Source organism: Psittacula echo, assembly GCF_963264785.1.
Source record: "Psittacula echo genome assembly, chromosome: 2".
In the NCBI taxonomy this organism is placed as follows: domain Eukaryota; kingdom Metazoa; phylum Chordata; class Aves; order Psittaciformes; family Psittacidae; genus Psittacula; species Psittacula echo.
Window position 1 is genome coordinate 144,596,244 of NC_137737.1, and position 21,944 is coordinate 144,618,187.

The 21,944-nt window shown below is 34.2% G+C and overlaps 1 protein-coding gene across 3 annotated transcripts in view; it reads right to left on the minus strand.

Annotated features, from left to right (window-relative positions):
- The window catches only part of CSMD3 (CUB and Sushi multiple domains 3), a gene marked incomplete at both ends in the record, with an annotated part of 652,566 nt that overhangs the window by 355,031 nt on the left and 275,591 nt on the right, over window positions 1–21,944 (minus strand). For all 3 annotated transcript variants that reach the window (XM_080610435.1, XM_080610434.1, XM_080610433.1), the window contains 3 exons: window positions 6,239–6,360; window positions 13,882–14,006; window positions 20,984–21,071. In XM_080610435.1, coding sequence (XP_080466561.1) covers window positions 6,239–6,360; window positions 13,882–14,006; window positions 20,984–21,071 — 335 coding nt within the window. The remainder of the gene's footprint in view (window positions 1–6,238; window positions 6,361–13,881; window positions 14,007–20,983; window positions 21,072–21,944) is intronic.

The window sequence follows — 21,944 nt, forward strand, 5'->3', positions numbered from 1 at the left end:
ATGATGGATGAATGTCACTCCCAGATAAGTATAAGTTTGACCCGCAATAAGCTAAAAATGTTCTAGTCTCTTTCTTTCTCCTAATAGAGTGATTTGTACTTTCTATTAATAGGAAGGCTTTTTCAAGAAGAGTTGTTATACTTGGAATTCATTTCCTCACTGATTTTTACTGGTGTATAAGCACTTAATGCTACATCTCTTTGATACCACAGATCTTAAGGCTGAAAGGTTTAAAAAGCCATTTATTTAAGCTTCTGATGTTATTAGAGAGGTGAAATGCATTTCATTGATAACTCCATCCCAGTTAACAATAAATAAAAAGAGCTGAGACTAAAAGACCATACAGCAGAATTAGTAGCAAAAGTATATTAGACTGAGATTCAGATCTATTTCTAAAGAAAACAAAAGTAATCTTAAACCATTGCATTGTTCTTAAATAGAAAGATGATTGCAATCATAGGAAGGGGCTGAGGACTTCTAATTAACTTGCCCCTGCTTCTGTTCTTCCATTCACGAGTTAGCCAAAAAGGATACCCTTACGTAGCATAGATGTCTGCCCTTTTTCACTCACTAAGGGCAAGCAGTCTGCTCCAAAAAAAACCCACAGAGATGTCACGAAGTGAAGTCAGCCTAACTTGGTGAGCAGCTATGCACGCTAAAGGGAACAGAAACACAGGAGTAATGCTTGTGACTTAAGTCTCAATAAGTGTTCCTGTGCCTTCAATTTCATTGTGAATGTGCATTGGGTTTACGTGGCAACGTTTTGTTACCAGGGAGGGACTGCACGAGTAGCTTCTATGAGAAGAGATCAGGAGCTGCCCCCAGATTCAGACAGAATCAGTTGCAGCTGGCTCCAACTGATCCACCTCAGGCCAAAGCTGAGCAAATCAGCGACCCGTGCTGGAAAAGGCCTGGAAGGACTACTGCCTGTAGAAGGGACCCAATGCTGGAGCAGGGAAAGAGCCTGAGGAGAAAGAAGCAGCAGGTACACAGCGTCACAAACTGATCACAACCCCCATTCCCTGTCCCCCTGTGCCACTTGGTGAAGAGGCACAAGAGCCAGGAACAAAGAAGATGAGCCTGGGAAGAAGGGGGATAGGAAGAAGGTGTTTTTAATTTCGTTCTCCATGCCACAGCAGGTGTGTGTACCCTGTAAAGAGCCCACAACACAGCAGGCTTCTGGCAGGACCTGGGACACTGTGGAGACCCATGCTGGAGCAGTCCATTCCTGAAGGACTTCACTCTGTGGGAGGGACCTGACACTCGAGCAGGGGAAGAATGTGAGAAAGGAAGGAGCAGCAGAGACAAAATGTCATGAACCGACCTCAATCACCATTCCCCATTCTCCCTGCGCTGCCTGAGGGGAGGAGGTAGGGAAGTTGGAAAGCCCCTCTGGTAAGAAGAGAGGGGCTAGCAAAGTGTTGGTTTAGCTTTGTTCTTACTTCTCATTATTGTACTATTTATCCTGCAAATTATCCTAATTTAATTGGCAATAAATTAATTTCCCCAAGTCTGTTTTGCAAATGATGGTAATTAATGAGTGATCTGCCTGTCCTTATCTTGATCCATGAGATTTTTTCATCATATTTTCTACCCATGTCCTATTGCAGAGGGTGAGTGAGAGAGCAGCCTGGTGGGCATATGGCAGGCAGCCAAGGCTAACCCACCACAGAACAGTACCATCAGCCTTTAAAGCAGTCACTTCTTAGAAAACAAACAGCAACTCTATTTCTCAGTTAGAGATCAGAAAAAGTTACACGTTGAGCACAACAATTTGTTATAAAGATCACTCACAAGAGCAACCAAGTGAACTCAACTGTGGAGGAAAATAACAGGTCTCTGTGCCAAAAATTCACCAAACAAAAAAGACTGAAATGTGTCAATTGCTCACAGTGAAAGCACTGAAAATTTCCTGTCAAAGTCTCTGGGTCATATGCATATGTCTTTTAAAAAGTTCTGGCTTGGGTGTGCATATACTTCATAAATACAGATAAAAAAATATCTTTGCATTCAAAGTGTATGGGCAGCATAACTTAGACCAATTTTAGGAACTTACAGAAAGTATAACTAAAACTCTGATTCAGCCTTTAATTTAGTATGAAGTTTTAATCAAAGGTAGAGTTAATATCTGAAATTCAGATATGGCTAGAATTTAAAATTGCTGATGGCTGAAAGTAATCACTTCTGTTGCACTTATTGCAATAGGTAGAATCACCCATTTCCTATGGGTAGATCATATTTTCAGAGTGAAAAACATTCAGAAATGTCAGGAAAATATTAGGTGAGATAAAATCTACAGTAATTAAGAAAATGGACCTGTCCTCCTTTCATAATGAAAGTAGAGTAATAGTAAAATAGCAGTATGGGAGGACAAGTCATTTTTTAGCTCTGCAATTGCATTGCTTTATTTTTCTCCATGTCTATTATACCATTTTTTCCAATGATTAACCCAAAGCACATGCACATACCACCTGACTCCAAATTCTCTCATTCAATAATGATTCTATCCCCTCACAGTCAAACCTGCTAACTTCCTGCCTTAAAAACAGCTGTTCTGAACAGAATTGAAATATTTTTATGCTTTCTAGTTTCATATAGAATAAAAATACATTATCTCCTATCAATAAGCACAGTATCAGCTTTTTTAATCTGCATGGATGAAAAACAGGGTTGTGGTTAAAAATGTATCGTTAAGAATGAGCTTAAGCATGCTCATATTTTCTCATCATTTATCCGACTGTAACACCCACTGTACATCTTCATGACAGGTTTTGGAAAAGCCAAGTTTGAGATATTTGCTTGTAAAAAGAGCTGCAGTGTAGTTTGTTCCAACAGGCCTGACCAAAACAGACTTCATGAAATGAATGTTTGAGTTCATGCTAAAGCAGCCAGTCTGCTTGAGATTTATACTGTTAACAATAATAAATATGGATGTCAACTGAGCATAGGCTTCACAGTAAGCCTAGGAAATGTTCCACTGACAGTTTTGACATGGTTACCAAAATAACACAGCTGTGGTAAATTAAGTGCAAACACTCAGCTTCTTGCTCAGTTTGTTTTGCTTTTTTTTGGCTTGTCCTAAAGAAGCACAAAAGCACAGAAATGAAAAGATTACATTTTTTTGCAGGATGAAAACAGAAATATCATGACATAAGTAAGGAGGAAGGAAAGAGTGGAAGGTAAATAAAAAAAAATCAAGAATATCTTAATACGAAGTGATTAAATGAGAACCATATTTATTATAAATTCAGTAGCAGTTGCAAGTTATTCCATTAGTAAACTTCAGACTTGCAGAAAATATGTGACGGATTTCCCAGATATTTGGAACAGTTTTAACAGTTTATCAGAAAGTAAAGGACTACAGCAGTTGGAAACAGATGTAATGAATTTTCAGTAAGCTCTGCCACTACAACAGAATTCAGATTATAGCTTTACTAACAGATACTTGACACCTACAAAAAAAACCCTAGCAAAAATTATTAAAGACCAAACAAACAAACCAAACCTAAACCCCAAACCCAACTATCTCCCAATTCTCAGGCATACATCATTACTGGTTTGCAAAGTACTTCAAAATACGATAAAAAAGAGGAGAATGTGAAGACTGGCAAAATTTTTAAAACTGTATTCTAAAGACTATATCCTAAAGAATAGATTTATGCAGGTAGTAAGAATACTTTTATGCTTGATATACACTGAATGTAAGATTTAAATATTATGGTGACAAACGAAAAAAATAACATCTAATCATGTAAAATTTCCTTTTTTAAAAAAAAAAAATTCCTGCCATGTAAAATTAACAGAACTAGGATCTAGTTTTCTGATCAATCTAGATTTAACAGTGTGTTTATATATTTAATTCCTCTTTACAATTTTAGAAAGAAGCCTGATTCTTTTTTTACAGAAATACTTTTGCTTATTTTTCTCTTTCTTAATGCATGGCGGTGAACAATATGTAGTGTGAATATGGCTGAGATCTGTCAGAAAGGCTGTCATTCTAGCACTGATGTTTTCCACAGTGTTTCTGTCACTCTGGATTAGAAAAAGAATCAGCAAATATAATTCATAAGACTGGAACTTTGGTTAACTTCAGCCTTAATTCAGATTTCACTGATATTTTAGCCTGTGGTTAAATTTAAACTTGTAATTTTGTAACCACTCCTCTAAAGGGCAAAAGCAAGTCACAACTGCAGTTTTCTTATCCCACATGCTATTTAAACAAACAACATGAACTAGGCTTTAATGCAGAACAGCAAATAACATTTTTGCCATTAGTAATAAAAATCCCAGAGGATTTGTACTGACCTGACAATGAGCATCTCAGAATTATTTGGCTTTCTCTTGGCCTAAACTAGTTTTAGCATGCTTGTATTATGATAACAATTATCTAGCAATTACTGCCTAAGAGATCTGATTCAGCTCTGTGAATACCATACACGTCAAAAAAACCCCTAACAAACCAGGGCAATAGCTGTCTAACAAACAACAGCCTTTTATGTTAAGTGAAGCTGAAGACATTGTGCAATTTTCAAACTTCACCTAGTAACATATGAAAAGGAAGCAAGGTACTGCCTTGGTGCAGTACTGGAAACAGTCATCTTACTTCATTAGCAAAGAGGTCAATTTGGTCAAGCTGGGGTTTTAGGTAGCTAATAATGAAAGAATTACATTGACCATTGGAAAAATATCTACAGCATTTCAAGCAACATAAAGTAAGAGCACCTATAATGGAGAATTATTATAAGATTTCACTCCACCTGTCAAACAGGTAATTTGCAGATTTATAATCTACAAATCTGCATATGTCTTTCATTTCTTGAATATTCAGGCAGATCCCTAGAACTATAGTTTTGTTCTTTGTGATCAATAGAGCTTTGATTCCACGGTAGCCATGGGTAAGATGGTGGCAAAAATCACTTGCTTGACATATATAAAAAATGTGTGGAAACCACATTAAGACAATCTAGAAGTGAGAAAACTCTTCATGAACTTCCTCTATCATATACTGTTGGAGAAGCCCACAAGTGCAGGTACTAATCCTCACATGGAATTTCAACCACCCCAATATCTCCTAGGAGGGACTACATCATCTTTCAAGGACTCATGACACATAATCTTTAAATTGACTATCTATAAATTGTGTAAATTGGATTAGCTGTCCTCAGAACAAGCATAAACCCAACAAACAGCCCTCTCTCTGCCCCTAAACACATTACCATCTTCATTACGAATATCTTAATCACTTGATTAAATAATCCTTTTTTCTTCTTTCAAAATGGAACATAAGGATGGCCTCCACACAAGACTTCGTAAGATTAGAGGCAGAACTGCAGCAGTGCAGCTAAATGGCTTCTGAAATGTAATCAGACTTTTACTGAGTCCTCTGATAATCTCAGGTATAAAGGTGTAGGCCTTCTAGGCCTCTCTTATCAATTAATGGAATGTGATATGTAGATAGCAATATAAGACAAAAGTTAGGAGCTAGGAATATATCCCTGTACAAGCAAACATAGATGTTGATAGTTCTTTATAAAACATTTCTGAGCTGTACAGCTAATTTTTGTTTCAGTATATCTAAACAAGTCCATTACAGTCCATTCAGATAAAATGATACACCTGGAAACAGAATATAGCCATTGCTGCCAGGTGCCTAGCTCTTGAATTTAAAGACAAGTGGTGTCATAACTCAGCTTTATTGCTGTACTTTGACTCATCTGGCATTATCAGAACTCCCAGTACTTCTGGTTTAAAGTGTAGGCATAAAAAACATGGGAGTTTAATACAGTGGTTCACACAATGAAATAATTACAGAACTTTAGAACAGTCCTTCATGAAGTGAAAGAGAATTCATAAACTTCATTGATTTCTCACATAGTCTCAGGCCAAACATAATATACACAGTCTTATACACAAAACAGCTCTACTGATTACAGTGTAATATTAGTGGACTCATGACATTGCTTTATAACACTGGATAGATGCTTCTGGGAATAATCTTAAAAGTCACATGCAAACCTGATAGCATCTATTTGGCATACAAAAAGCAAAACACTCTTAGGGGAAACAACAGGTTTTAACATCTGTCCCTACCCATCCAACATCAGCCATATCTTAGAAAAGTCTGAAATGCATCAAATACAGCCGGACTGTAAAGATAAATTATATTAGTCAAAAATGTCATGGTCTACATGTACTTTTTGTGTTTCATTTTAAAGCTAAGCTAGAATTTTAAACTTACTTTATTAGTATTGATAGCTGTGATGACCCACACACATTGAGCATTGCTGTCATACTGGAATGGAAAATTGGGTGATGTGAAAGCACCTCCAGGTCCCTGAAGATTGGATCCGCAAGTCTTGACTGAAATAAAAGAAAGGTCACTTCTTAAATAACATACAAAATACATGCAGCAGTTTTACAAACCAATCTCTAATTTATATTAATCAAGGTGTGAAGGATCAAAACCAGAACCACCTCATACAAGACCATGGAATATTCATGTTAATTTTTTCTGACATAGTAAAATAGACTTTCTTATGTCAAAGTTTGTAATCTTAAAAAAAAAAAAAAAAAAAAAAAAAATTTTTATATGTGAAAATTACCATAGAGTTGTATTGCACTTTCACAAAGCGTGTTTATTCAATCAATACTGAACACAGGAAGATGTATCTGCTGCTGGATCAAGACTTGTTCCTTCCCTCACAGTAGCATCTAGAAAGAAAGTCACAATTTCCACCCAACCTACACCACGTTTACCCCTCAGAGAAGGACTACTCCGGTGAAGTCTGTTCAAAGCCACACCAAAACCCTGAAAACAGGGAGGGAGGAGAAATGAGAGAAAGGGTCCCCATTTATGAGCAATAGCAAATGTCATTGAAGTCATAAGTGAGACTAACACTGAGCACAAACTTTTATCTATGTTTATAATTAAGAAACTGCACGACTCTTGCAGGCTGTATCTGTGTGTGGGAAGAAAGTCAGGAGGGGAAAAACAGTGTTCTAGACAATCTGCTGCTTTATCTGAACATGTGAATCCATCCTTAGGGGCAGAGTTGGCATGTAAAGCACATGTCCTTTGTGTGCAAGCTGTAGTAGAGATATGAGCTGTGTTCTGCGCAGTCAAAAAAATCTTATGTGATTTCTTTACCCAGTAATTTATATTTGCCTCTGAACCTCAATACTGCATTTTCTCCTTCAATATCCCCATTTTGCTTCCACCCCATTACCTGTGGTTTTTATCTCTATACATATCACAAGTTCCCCGTCTCTTTTATCTGTGATGCCTCTGTGTGTGAATCACATGAAGATTTGTTCTCAATCACTGCAACCTTTAAAGTGCTGCAGGGTGCAGACATATTTTTATTTAGCTTTTACTGAGCACAGGAAAAATCTCTCAGACATATAACAAGTGGTCTGCATAACCTTTCTTTATTGAAAATTAGAAATAATTCCTGTATCTTTTAAGACATTTTTTTATAACCCTTCTGAATTCAAGTAGTTACTCACAAGACAGTTCATCTAACTGTGCGCTGCCTCTAATGGCTCTGTGTTGACTCTTACAACACTACAAAGATTAAAATTGAAAATTTTAAAATTGAAACAATAAACTGTTTCCACTGGATTTTGGAAGTACTTCCTCAGACAATGATTTACACATCTCTTCACATAAGTCTATTTAACATTAGAAGAGTTTACAGATAAGATGAAAGTTGCAAAATTGTAAAAAAATATATACATATAATGATTAATTAATATCAATAATGCCTTTTCCTGGACTTCTTGAGTATGTCGTCAATTATTTTAAGGATCTGAGAACCCTGAAATACAATCTTAGTATCAGTTAGCTGCCACCCGTAGGGGTGACTGGCTACCTGTTTCCAAAATGTAATGAAGGACAGAAGTTCCACTGGCATTTTCACCACAGTTCTTATATGTGAAATATATTTTAAAAAAAAAACCAAACATAGCTATATGTGTGTATATGTATGCATAGATGTAGAGAATGAATTGTATAGTAACTGCAGAAAAGTGCAAATTTGACATACAACTTTTTCCATTTTTCCTTCAGTATTGAACTAAAGAAAGGTGATCTTTTTAATTACTATTATTGTTATTTTTAATGAACCACTTTGTTTATTGCATTTTTGTGCTCACTGACATTTGCAAAATTTGCCCTTTAAAATAATAATTGTAAATTTTTTTTATAAAAACTTCACCTTTTCTGGATTTAACTAGGTTGTGAAAAATAGAAGCTCACTATTAGCAAAATTGTTAGTATATTTTGGCTGTACTTCACAAAAGTAAAAGGAGGTATGTTAGGAATTTAGTCTCATCTCTTTTGAGTTGCAAAGAAAAATGAAAGTTTTACTTTAGAAAGAGTAACCTGTTTACATTTGACAGTTGCAGCTATTCAGAAATTATTTCTGGATACTATACAAGTTTATTCAGACTGCATGTCTCAATAGATTTTTTTCATTGCTATTGCTCGTACTGTACAGCAATGACACATTTCAAAATAATAAAAAGAATACAACATAGAATTCAAAAAATTAGATCTAAGTAGTGTACTAAGAGCTTATGCAACAGTAAACAAATTCCAGTATTGCCAAAGAAAATCTCACTGAAATTTTCCAGACTAAAAAGGTCTTTCATTTTTGCCTTTGCTTAGGTAGAGCTGGGGAGCACCAAGAAGGGTCCCCCTCAGGGGCCTTACAAGTATTTTACTCCTAAATTGTTGTTGGTAGTGCCTGATAGGAGAAAAAAACCAAAACAAACCAAAATAAAACACAGCAAAATATCAAGTTTGTATTAGTAGAATATAATAGAAAAAAAAGATTCTTTTGGTAGAATGATATTTTTTAGGATAGCTTCTAAGATAAGCTTTTAAGAGCTTCTAAGATAGCTTTTAAGAGCAAATCTGAATTAATTTTGTCACTAATTCCCATAGATTGAGAATTTGGAATGCATCCAGTGGAAGATCACCAAGAAGACTGAAGAATTCGACAGGTAAAAAAAAAGACTGAAGGGACTGAGTTTCTTTAACCTAGAAATAGTACCTTCAAGAAGGAATCTAATCACAGACCTTTGCTATCTAAAAGGCCGTTACAGAAAACATACTCTTTGCACAGGGATGCATGGAAACAGAATTAAAGGCAACAGGCACAAGTTTCTTCAAGAGAAATTCCATCTGGTTATAAGAAAAAAATTCTCCCTTGTATGAACTACTAAATATTGGAATAGGATGCTGAAAGATATGGTAGAATCTCCCCCACTGGCAGTAGTGAAGACTTGGCTTGAGATGGCCATGGATTACGTAATCTAAGGCCCTGCTTGAAATAGATCAGATGATTTTCTGATGTTCTTTCTAGCCTAGACTTCTCTGATTCTTGATCAGTGTCTCAGTGTCAAAAGGAAAGAATAACTGAATGAGGTTCACAGAGGTTTGTTCTGGGTCATGTTCATTCAATATTTTCATTATCAGCTTGGACAGCAGAATGAAGTGCATACTTATTTAATCTGCATCTAACAAAGAGCTGGGAAGGACTGTGATTATATTAGCAAACATAATTAGAATTAAAAATGAGAAATTGAAGAAATTACATTAAAATAGGATGCAGTTCAGTAGAGACAAGCATTGGACAAAGCACAAAAGCAGTAATAATCAATTCACAAATACAGTGTAAGAAGCAAGTAATTTGGAAGAAAATGTTCAGTAGCTCAGAAACATAACCTGAGTAAAAAATATCCTACTGTTATGAAAAGACAATCAAACTGGAAGATACGCACATAGCTATAGGTAGAAAAACATGAAAATGTGAGAAATAATTAATTTCTCTTCACCACTTAGAACTGGGAAAGCCTCTTCCAAAATATCAAGCTCATATTTAGAAACTATAATTTAAGAAAGACATGGACCCTTTGGGAAAATGATTAAAAGGGCTGGAGGCCTATAAGTAGGACTCATGAGGAAGAAATGACTGAACTGCTGTTGGTTAGTTAAAAGAAGAACAGGTATTCTTGAAGTATACAGTAAGCTGCTGAAAAGACAAATTAAATTATCAGCTCTTTATATGGAAGCACCTTTTGAAATAAGTTAGTTTACAGCAACAAGGGTTGACATGTGATTTAGAAAAATTCTTCTTTTGCAACACTAATGAAGGACTGAAGTGCTTGAGTAGGATCTAAGAGCACTTTCCTTGGGAAAAAATAATGTTAGACAAACATCTTCAAACAACAAATACAGCTGGAACAAAGAAGTAGGGCTGACCTGTTAGGACCACTTTAAGCTCTATCTATGATGTGTTGCCTGCATATATGGGTGTGTATATACATACAGCATGTATGTTGTGTCAGCAACACATTTAAGAGTTCCAGCGAGATGTCTGCATTTTGGAGAGAAGTGGGGTTTTTTTTCAAAAATATACTATAGGCAAGTAAAGTACTTATGAAGGAAAGATCTAAAATTCATAAAGTACATATCCATGTTAAACAAACTGATGTTTACAATCTATCAAACTAAAGAGATTGAGTCCATTAATTCAATGTTGTTTTAAAAATCACTTTGTCAGGAAATGAACCGGCCAAAATAGCAATACGAAGCAAAAAAACTATTCTAAATTTGTCAGAACCCAATTCAAATGCAGACCACCAATTGTTTCTTTTTTTACTAATAATCTAAGTTACTTTTTATCCTTCTTATTAATAGATCATGATTTAAATCATAAATTGTGTGTCTCCTTTAGTTTTCTCAGACACAAATGATTATTTTAAAACTACATTTTCTTTCTCCAGAGTTTCCAAAATACTGTACTTGTTGCAGAACTGGCTGCTGACTTGCCAGTAAACTTACAAAAGGCAGCATTCATAAACATTTCACAGGGCCTGAGAAACAAGCAAGCAGAAAACAGGAGAGGCAGGCATGAAAATAAAAAGACTAATCAACCAACTGTGAATAGATCTATCTGTTTCATTTCCTGAAACATAAATGAGAGGAAGAGATTTATCAACTGGCAAATAGTTTCATAAGGTAGATAATTGTCTCTGCTTAATCAAGTTGGCTTTTTAAAAATGGCATTACCCTGTAGGGGAATACTGAATTCCATGGCAGACAAATATGCAGGGTCTCAATCCTGAAGTGTTTAAATTTTCTCTCTTTAATGAAGTCACAAAGGGGTTGATGTAAGTAGCCATGTTATTACAGCCACATGTATTAATCATTTACTGGTATATGAAATAATTAACAACTACAGAAATTTTCATCTTTCAAATAACATCCTTCAACTGTAACTCAATGTGCAATAAATGCCAGGGCAAAAACTCTCAGGTCATTTTTTGAACATTTTTTTTTTCTTTCTCAGGAAGAATGGGGAGGCATTGTTTGCTCTGCTGTCTTGTAACAATTGTATGCTACAAGATTTGCATGAGGCAAATTAAACTGGAACAAATTTTACAATCTCCAGCAGAATTTTGGTCTTGCATGATGCATTGATCTTGAAAAAGTCCAGCTAAAACACCAAATGTTTTAGAGGATGAATCCACTTCAAAATCTCAGTCAAATGCACGAAAGTGACCAGTTAATTTTCAGCTGCTGCTTACGTTAATTTATCTGCTTGACTTTAACATAAGTCCATACTTTCCTCATAGCTCCAAATTCTAACTTCTTTTCAATATATTTTTTCCATAAATCACAGTGGGGAAAATGCCGTGATGTTCCGCCATCTTTCTTCACCAGGTCCATATACCCGAGGAACTGCTATTTTGCTAGGGTGATGGGAGACAACAATTATATTTGAAAAATAAAAAAAATTAAAAAATATAATTGTTGGTAAACTATAAGATATTCCAACTGCAATTAAATCTAGTTAGGATATATGATATAACTTTACAATTCTCAGTATTTTCTAGAAGTCAAAAGGTTTAAAAATCAGCCAAATCTCCAGAGTAGCATTTTCCTGGAAACTACCTCCTTAGGTTCAAAAGATGTTGATAATCTACAATATTTGCTTGTATTTTTAAAGTGATACATCAGTTTTCCTTTTTTAATTCCTTTTATATTTCTCCTGTAGAAATGCTTCAGACTTATTCCAGATTCACTTTCATGATCTTATGCCAATTCCAGCTAGTATTACATGATAACTCATAAAGAGAATTACATTTTTGGCAGGCAGTTATACGCGGCCACTTATATGACATATGAGAACAAGTCCTGAGGATTTCATTATGTCACATTAAATGCATCTAACAGAATTGGGAAGTTCCTGCTTAGAACTCTGCCCACTTGCAGTATATGACCATAACTAACTATTGATATTCACATGCCATTTTGGAAAAAAAATATATCATTACTGTAGTACTTTTAGTATGTGCTCAGTATATGATTTATGTAAGTGAATGACAACAATTTCAAGCTGTCCTTTTCAAACAGTAAATACTATTTTTACTATTATTCAAATAATAAATATAAACCCCAGCACTTTAAGTCACATTTTAAAGGCTAACAGGTGAAGTATCTAATATAACACCTGTGCCTTCAGTACCTTCAAATCTGCATCAGGTCAGAAGAAAATACTGATTTCTTGCATAAAAGAATATTTGTGCATGATTGTTTGCCCAAATGTTTTGTACATATATATACAAGTTCAACAAGTAAATGCACACATATCTTTGCAGCTACTTTCTTTATGTTACGTATTTCTTTGTAATTTTTATACCTATATAAAATCCTTTCAAAATGTTTACGGTATGTTTTGTGCATGAAACTTGAAGAGAAGACATAATTATTAGTCTAGAAGGAATGTTTGTATTTCAGCTTTAGGATATCTAAGAGCCTAATTGAAACATCTATCAACCACTACTGTATCAATTCTTAATAACATTCTTAATATTGGTCCTCTGCTTTTTAAGGTGGAATTAACTAGTTCTATAAAGTTAATGAGTGTAAGGAAGTGAAACACACTCCTTTTGGTTGTGAATCACACGTTCTAACTGTGAATAATGGTGGGTTTGGATATTTAATTAATACATATTCTGCAGTTTTACACTTAGAAGTTTATCAGAATAGCTAACTTCCAATGAATTTACTGCTTTTTCTTTTTAGTTCAGTATTAATGCTTACTTTATCATTAGACATGTTTAAAATGTGATTTGTAAATCATCATAAAATATTAATTCTGAACATAGTCATACTAGGGAAAAAATAAAAAAATGCACTGAAGAATGTGGTTACCCTCCTGTATTTAAGTACTTTGATACCTGCTGCTATTCAGAATGCAAAACTTATAAAAAAGTAAAAAGCACACTAATATTTTCATTATATATACTAATATACGCATTAAATATGTATAAACTAATACTTTAATTCCTTGATTCAGGTATTCATCATACTACTTGCCACATATTAAGCAGAATAACTTTGTGTTTTTCTTCTCTTTTTTTCTGTATTTTTGCCCTTCATCCATTTGGTTAGGGTTGAAACAAGGTATAGACTTACTTCTCCAGTCCTTATCCATCCCAAATTAAAGTCTTCCTCATATGCTTAGCAAATATATAATTCATGAGCTATTGACTGTATTTTGAATCACTGCAATTTTGAAATCCATCTTGGTGAGTCTTAATATTTAGTATGTGATACATTTTCATCAGCTCATTATGAAGTGAACTTCATAACATAAGTTCCCAAGTGAAATAAACATACTGAAATACAGATAAAGTTCATCTTAAACAAAACAGTACTGGTGATATGCCTTTTTTAACTAAGGAAGTGGGGACACTAGGATTATAACTCCAGGTACCTATAAAATATTAATTTAATAGGATTGGCTATTAAACAGTAACTAACTATGAAATGAGCAAATCACTGTAAGGGTAAGAATTCCTCTTTACCTTTGCACACAGGTCTGTGATCACTCCATGCAGCAAAAACTTCAGCTATCCTCTGACAGGTGATAGTTTTTGAACCTTGTAGCACGTAATCTTCATCACAGGAGAACTGTACTGTTGCTCCCAAGCTAAAATCAAACAATATAAAAAGAAGAGGCCTTTTTTTTTTTCTTTTTACAAATAGATATCAATGAATTTTTCCAGTCTTTCACTTATGACAGTACTGACAAACAATACAAATATGTAATTGAGTAATTTTTGCTCTTAGTACTAAAAGGCTATGTACTAGCTGACAGTACACAGTGTTAATCCTTCTCTGGCCTTGCTTTGGCCAGAGTTGGTCTACCTCTTAACAGTCATCTGGAGATCAAGTAACTATTTTCCAACCTAACTTCTGATGTCCATATAGTAAAGGTTTGACAAACCTGGGCACTGTGTAACAAACAGTAGCTGTATACGTTAATTGAAGCTAGGAAACAATTATAAAGAAATATAAGGAAATCACCTAGAAGAGCCAAAAGGTCAACCACAAGACTGAGGAAGAAAGCCCCACTATAAACAATGTATTCCAATAGTAAAGACCGTAGGACACAGACGAATCACTGTAAACGTCCCCACCCCTGATTCTTCTTGAGGAAGTCTGATGCTTTTGACTTTAGAACAAGAGGGGCATTGGGAGGGGGAGCACAACACCAGTGAAAAGAGTAGATACTAATAAGGTTTATTGTATTTTAAACAAATGTATATTATTAATAAGACTTTCCTGTACTAACTTGGACTGAGAATGCATTATTGTAAATAGACAAGTTATAACTGGTTTTTATATTTTGATTAGTAGATTAAGATTTTCATTAGACTAGCAATAAAGTTTTGACTCTGTCTGTATAAGTGATTTTTTTCTTTTTCCAGTAACAAGATTCTGAATGTAACAACAACTAGACAATGAAAGTTACAAGGTCAATATGAACATTTGCTCCTTTAACTGGCATATGTTTCTCAAAATAAATGAAGAAAATAAAGAATTCTAAAAATGACTTTCTAGGTATTTAGCTGTGATTATTTATGATGTGACACTTCTGCCTTGAAAAGATTTTGTACTTTTCCATATGGAGCTGACATTTGCTGTTGCAAACTTGGCACAGAACAAAAGAGGAAATAAGCCCAGAAAAAGTTTTGCTGTTATGTTTTTTTTGGGGGGAGAGGAGGGCGGGCAGGAGGGGAAAGGTGGGAGAGAGAGACTAGGGGGGAGGGGTGTTCAGTTTTGAAAAGTTAAAAACCTCAATATATAAATGTATATTATTGAGATAATTATTCTTCTCCATTAATATAACTTTTGTTTCAAGTTCTCACTGCAGTTGAAAATAGTCAATATATCAGCCCTTTCTCAGACATCAGTATCTTCTTCTATAATTGAACAGAAGAAGATAGCTTCTTTAATTAATTATCTGTGCAGAAAAGCAATTTATTTACTCATTTATTTTTATTTTGGTACACTTCCTTGAAAAAACCTCCTTCCTAATTTGGTCTTTGGGGAAATAGAAGAAAATCAATACCACACAGCATTTCTTTTTAATTCGAACATATCAAACTATTAGATCGCAGACACACATTGATTTCAAAGAATTCTGCCTAGATTTATATTCACATTCAATCAAGACCTGAGTTAACTCTTTTTCTGTGACAGTGATCACAGTAAGTGCTTTTCAGTTCTACTCTAGCCAAAATACAAGGTGACTTTGGTAACACACTTTTTGTATAGAATATTAGCTACCAGACCTTTGCATCAGGTCTTTATTTAAAATTTTTCTCAACATATAGCCCCTCAAAGTACCTCAGACGTTTTCCTAAGTGCATTTGCCTTGATAAATTAATTTATACATACATACTGTTCACAAGACTTTAGCTACAATATGCATCCAGTTCTCTGGGTAATTTAAGATTAAACATGGATTAACTCCCCAAAAGTTTGTTATAGCAGCTTTCCTGTGTGACCCTGTAAGTAATGGAATTATCTGACCCTCCTCAGATGGACGCCATAGATCTCCATCCCATTTTGCAATATTACCTATTTTTTAAAAAACCCTAGGTTTTAAATCTCTGAAAGCAAAGCCTCTGTAATGGCATAGTTCTTATTAATCTAAATAGATGTTTTAAGGCTCTCTCTATATAACTCTCTAAAGCTGGCACTTTTACAAAGAGGTTGGAAGAAGCATGAGGGTGTCACTCAATGGTGATAGAGTATCTCTGTTGATTTGGCAAGGATTTCGAAATCTAGGCTTGATCCCAAAGAGTATAACATTCCTTTTTGCTGAAAGACTTACTAAACTTCATTTTTCTCTGCAGGGTTTGGCTTGTAAAGAATGTGTCCTGATTTTCTTTACTTATATGTGGGGATTTAGTGCTGTAATAGTAATTTCAATTTCAGTTCAATTTACAAAAGCAGACAAAAAATTTAAAAGACTGAACACATCTTCCAGAGATTAAAGTTAGGTAATTACTTCAAATACACTTATGATGAAAATAGCTACTAAATAAGATTGACAGTAAACAGAACAAGAATAAACTTAAGGGGGTTAGAAATCTTACGTGTTTGCAAAAGAATGGTGTCAGCACAATAGAGTTGATGAGATCGGGGGAGTACCTGGGCTTTACAGAGACATAGATAATGAGGACAGAGGCCATGAAAAAATTATATAGTCACCCGAACAGAAATCTCAGAAAAGGAGGATCTGATAGTGGTTAACAGCTCTAAGAACTATTCCAAAACCAGTTCCTGTTTCTACAAGAAACAAGAATGTTTGTGAAAGGAGAGAGAGAAGGGCTGCAGCTTCCATGAAAAACAAAGGAAGATATACAAGTGAAAAACTGAGAAGAATAAAATGTAAACATAATGTAAAGGCACTAGCAAGGTAAAGCTGAAAAGCTTCTATCCAAGACTGAGGAAAAAGAGCCACAAGACAGATCACAGAGTTGGAGGAAATGTCAAATTTGTGAAATAGAAAGATGATCTATCATTAATGTTAAAATTCATGTTCAGCTAGTCCAGGGACTGTACAGTTAGGGAGGTTCAAATGGTTGTAATTGGGAAGACATGAACAACTTTCTCAAGATTGGATTTTCACAAGAATTCACCTGTTGTAGAAGGTCACGTTGAGAAAATCTGATTACCCAAAGAATAAAAAAAGGAGGACCTGAAAAAAACCCACATGGAAATCTATTTAACTGTAAGCATAAACACAGTGAGAGTGGAAAAATTATAAGATCTGTAACATGTGACACATGAATGAGAGGTAAAATGGCAGTTAGATAGGAAGATGATAAACAGCATTCTAAGAAAAAAAAAGAGTAAGACACAGACATGAGCTCCTATGGCAGATAGATAAACTCCAAAAGACAGTAATATAAAAAAATCAGACAAACACTTCCTGTCTGAAAGGTCAAAAAAAAGACTGAAACATAAAATAAAATCCTGCAGAATCTTCTGGACTTGCAGTGTAATAATGGCATCCATAAAGACCAGTGTATTGACTATCATGAGCTTGTCAAGAAAATGTTAAGAAACTGGGTCTCTCAGGAACTTAAAAGCCAGACACTGAAAAGCATTAATCTTTCACAATTATCTAGTAGGAGAAATCCTTCTTGTTTTTGATGATGACTTTTTTTTTTTTTAAAATTCTTCAATGTGCTTTATACATACAAGAATTCAGTTCAAAATCTATTTTTCTCTTAAAAAAAAAAATAAATGAATTGGTAACTGAGTACAGGAGGGTAAAGTGTCACTTCCTTCCCCAGGTATAGTAGATGAGTTGAATACAATAAAGATTCAAAAAGGACATGAAGGTTACCAGGAAATAATTATTAGCTCTAAGACAAAATGAGAAAAGGCTTACATCTACATTCCTTAGACTAAGCTTTCTGTAGAGCACTTGGCCATGGTTTTGATGTGAGTCTGATGTGATGTGGTGACATAGCAGCAATTTCAGTAGGATTGAGGATTTTTTCTTTCTGAAATGTCATTAGGTTTGCATTTTCAAGAAAAACAAGCAAACAAACATTGGTTATATTTCTATTAGAAAACAAAAAGTATGTGTAAATATTAAATAAGTTCTACAAATTTGAGAAAACAATTTAATCTTATATCTCTTTTTGAAGTGTTCTTCATATGCCCCCAATTTCAGATCCCTCCTTAAAGAACATGAATTTAAAGCAGTAAGGAGTCTAAAATGAAATTGAAATTACAGACTCACTAAAGGATATAAAAGAGCCGGTTTAAAATGTTAAACTTCATATGAAGTTTATATAGAATATTATTATTTTAATAGTTGGCATATGTGCAGCAAACTAACTCATTTTAGATTATATTCCTCTATTATTTGATATATTTTTTAAATTAGAGATCAGGAATCAATTATGCAAGGAATCAAAACCTCAAGCTAATCTATAAATTATATTATTCTGCATTTTGAACTTTGTAAATTTTGTGATGGATAGATGGGACAGACTAGAAAAAGGAATCAATGCAGTCTGGATTTTTTGCACTGATGTACAGGGAATACATTTGAATTCATACACTGCAGTTCTATTCCGTTTCTGTGGAATCAACTGAAAGGTCACATACACATTATAGAAAAAAAGTGTTTTCCAAGATGCACATCTTTCTGCCCTATTAACCTATTCTGTCCACACCTGCAACCAAACAAGTTTGAGAGTACACCTTTTTTTGCCATAGGAAAACAAACAAACAAACAAACAAACCCACTCAATATCAAAAATACCTAAACATCAGCTCTTAGTCTGTTCCCATCAAAGGATTAACCTGATGATACATTTTTAGGCTACTGTATAGTATATAAATAATCAGTAAAGCAACAAATACATTGTTTTCTCCATCTGCAGTGAAAGAATCTAAAGCCTTCAAGGCTATGCAGTGAATGACATTTTCTTAACCTAGCAACTTTCTGCACAGCACTGATACATAACTATTTATGTGCAAGCTACAGATAGAATTTACCATAGTCTTTTTGAGCCTCAGTAGGAGAGTTGAGCTATGCCACAACATCTGTAGCAAGTTAAGAGCATGCATAGGAACATTTCTGTAGATCACTTGATATGGTACTTGGAAATATTACTGCAAAATATTAGGATTCCAAGATAGAATGTTAGAATATCTAAATTTTCAAAAGTTCTGGTCAAGAAGAATCCTTAACATATGCTGAACAAACTAAAGTGATGACAAAATTTCAGTTGCAGAGGAATTCCTGACACTCTGGAGATAATTGGTAATTCTGTTTACACAGTTCTTAAAGTGTTGCCATTTCCCACAAAGCTTGTACTGTGAGAGGCTTCTGTTCGACAAAGGAGCCAATTAACTGCTGACAAATGAAACATGTAATATTCTACTTCAAACTAGCCTCACATCTCACACTACAAATCATCAGAGTTTTGTTCAATTTTCAGGATGCTTTACTTGACATTCAGAGTCTAGGAGCTCACTGCATATCTGCAGAGAAGGGAATGTGATTCAGAGAAACTTTAAGGAAAATTAAAAGTGAAACTTCCAGTCTATCAGTGTAGTTACACTTCAAATTCATGATTCTGGAGAAAATAACTATAAAGCAATTTACAATATAAAATTAATAAATTATCATTACTTATACTGTAACTCGACTCATTGGGTATAGTAGATTGTCTTCTTCCTTCTCTCAGTAGAATCTGTATTTCTAAGACCACACTGGCATCTTTGTGGCTGTTCAACATTATTTACTGCCTTGTTGTCATCAAGTTTGATCTGAATCTCGTCTTTAAGTACCTAACTAGACTACACTACAGAGGTAAAGAGATAGGCTCATTCATTTTGTATAGGCAGAACTTCAGGATGGAGGGGGAGGAATGCATTTGGTTCACAACAGAATTCTTGTCCAGGTATAATTCAGTTTGGCTATGTTTATCCCAGTATAAACAAACAAAGAGAAAACGCCTCCAAAACCCAACAATTAAAAGGAGCAACAAGACCACATGAAAAATTTTTTTCTCTTCATCTACTACATCTTTCCTGTATTTACCACAGTGGCATTAATGCTAAAACTTGATTTAAATGTCGAAAAGATGTGTATTTTTAATGTATGACAGGTAACATAAAATAAACTGTTGGAAATTCCAGCAGAACGAACACTGTTACAACTAAAATTCTAAGAAACTTCTTGAGAAGGGAAGATTTCATTACTCCATAAGACAGCTTTTTCAGTACAGGAAAAGCTGGCAGGTATTAGTAAACGTTTCTGACTTTATTTCAATCTGCAAAGGCCTGTTATGCTCAAATAATCATCTAGCATCAGAAGCGATTCAGAAACTCAGATAGACAAGAGATCAAAATTAACTCAAAACATTTTCAAGAAGTGATTATATATGTGTCTCTCTAGTCATACATCAACCACTGCTGTTACTGACACCTGGAGTCATATGTTCAATAAGAAAAAGACATACATAGAATGTTTTGAAGGAGTATTGCAAACTTTTTTCCTTAAAAGATAAATTTGAAAGATAGATGAGAATGGAGAAGTATATATCAAAATTAATAGAAAAATAGTCTGCACTAAGACTGCTAAAATACTCTGAGGACTACTAGAGAAATGCATCTGCATGTATCAAACTTCTGGGTTCCTGAAAAACGTACTATAGAAAATGAAATATTCTTTATTATATTTCAATGAGTACTATAATAATATCTGAAACTGTGAGGTTTTATTTTCTTTTTGCATTGCATTTTTTTCTTTGTGCCTCACAAAAACCTCCAGTACCACATGTATGCTCAATATTTATAAATCTAATACGGTATTTACATGAGAAAATAATTTTAACTTACCTTCTTCAATCCAATTTTTGCTAGATTACTCGTGATATATGCTGTTGTCCAAATAGATATTTTATCATCATTGCATATTAATTACATGCTATATTGCACTACATAATTTTATACTGAATTACATTTCACCCTTTACTGAAAAGTTCACTTTTGAAAGAGTAGCACAACAGCAATACATTTTGAACGGTTACATTTTCAAATTCAGTATTAGAGAAATTATACAATGTAGGGCTTATATTTTACCTAAAATCTGAGCCTATCCGTTTTCCATTTTCTGGTTCTCCAGGATCTGGACACAAATTGGACGCCTGCTTAATACCTCCCTCATTTACTGCAAAAAGACAAACATAAAACACAGAAATAAACAAACAAAAAAGTTGAAATAATGCAGGGGTTTTTAGGAAATTAAGAGTTACGCAATTAACAAATATGAAAAAATATATTATCTACATTTTAGGTCCTTTAAAACAGATTTTCGATAGAATATAATCCATACATAAATTTCTTTTCCCTATAATAAGCAAAGCATGTATTTTCTGGTTAGTTTGTTTGGCGGTTTTGGGGTTTTTTGGGTTTGTTTTTGGGTTTTTTTTTTAAATAACAGGTTTTTCTATAAGTTGGACTCATAAGCTATTTTGTTTGCCTGTATTATTAAACCCATATGGAAATGTTATTACTCTTCCTTTACAAACATTAACATTTAAAGGAATGTTCATTAAGTTTAGGTCTGTAAGATTTTATTATGAATATAAACTAATAAATGTCATTTCCACTAAAAGCTGACCTTTTCTCCTTGAATTATAATAAAACTTGAACGCATAGGCTCATGCTGAGAGAATTGTCCTTAACCAGTATTGAAAATGCAGATATCTGAATGTAAAGCCTAAATGCCAATTTGATTTGCATGCATTTATCTTACAGTAAACTAAAATGGATCTTCAGAGAGAAACTTCCTGTGAACCTTTCCATGTGTTTTTCCAGAAATTTTTATGTACCAATCTAGCCCTCAGCATATTCAACCCACTCTTCACACATTTTTTTTTTCATTTATTATGTATGTTCCTGTAATTTTTTACAGCTTGCAAAGGTATGTCTTGCAAAAATAATTTCAGACCAAAATAATTCTATTAACTTTGTATTTCATTCTTTACCTTCACTGAATGATAAGGGAGCAGTTCCCCCCAAAAAAAGAAACCAACACATT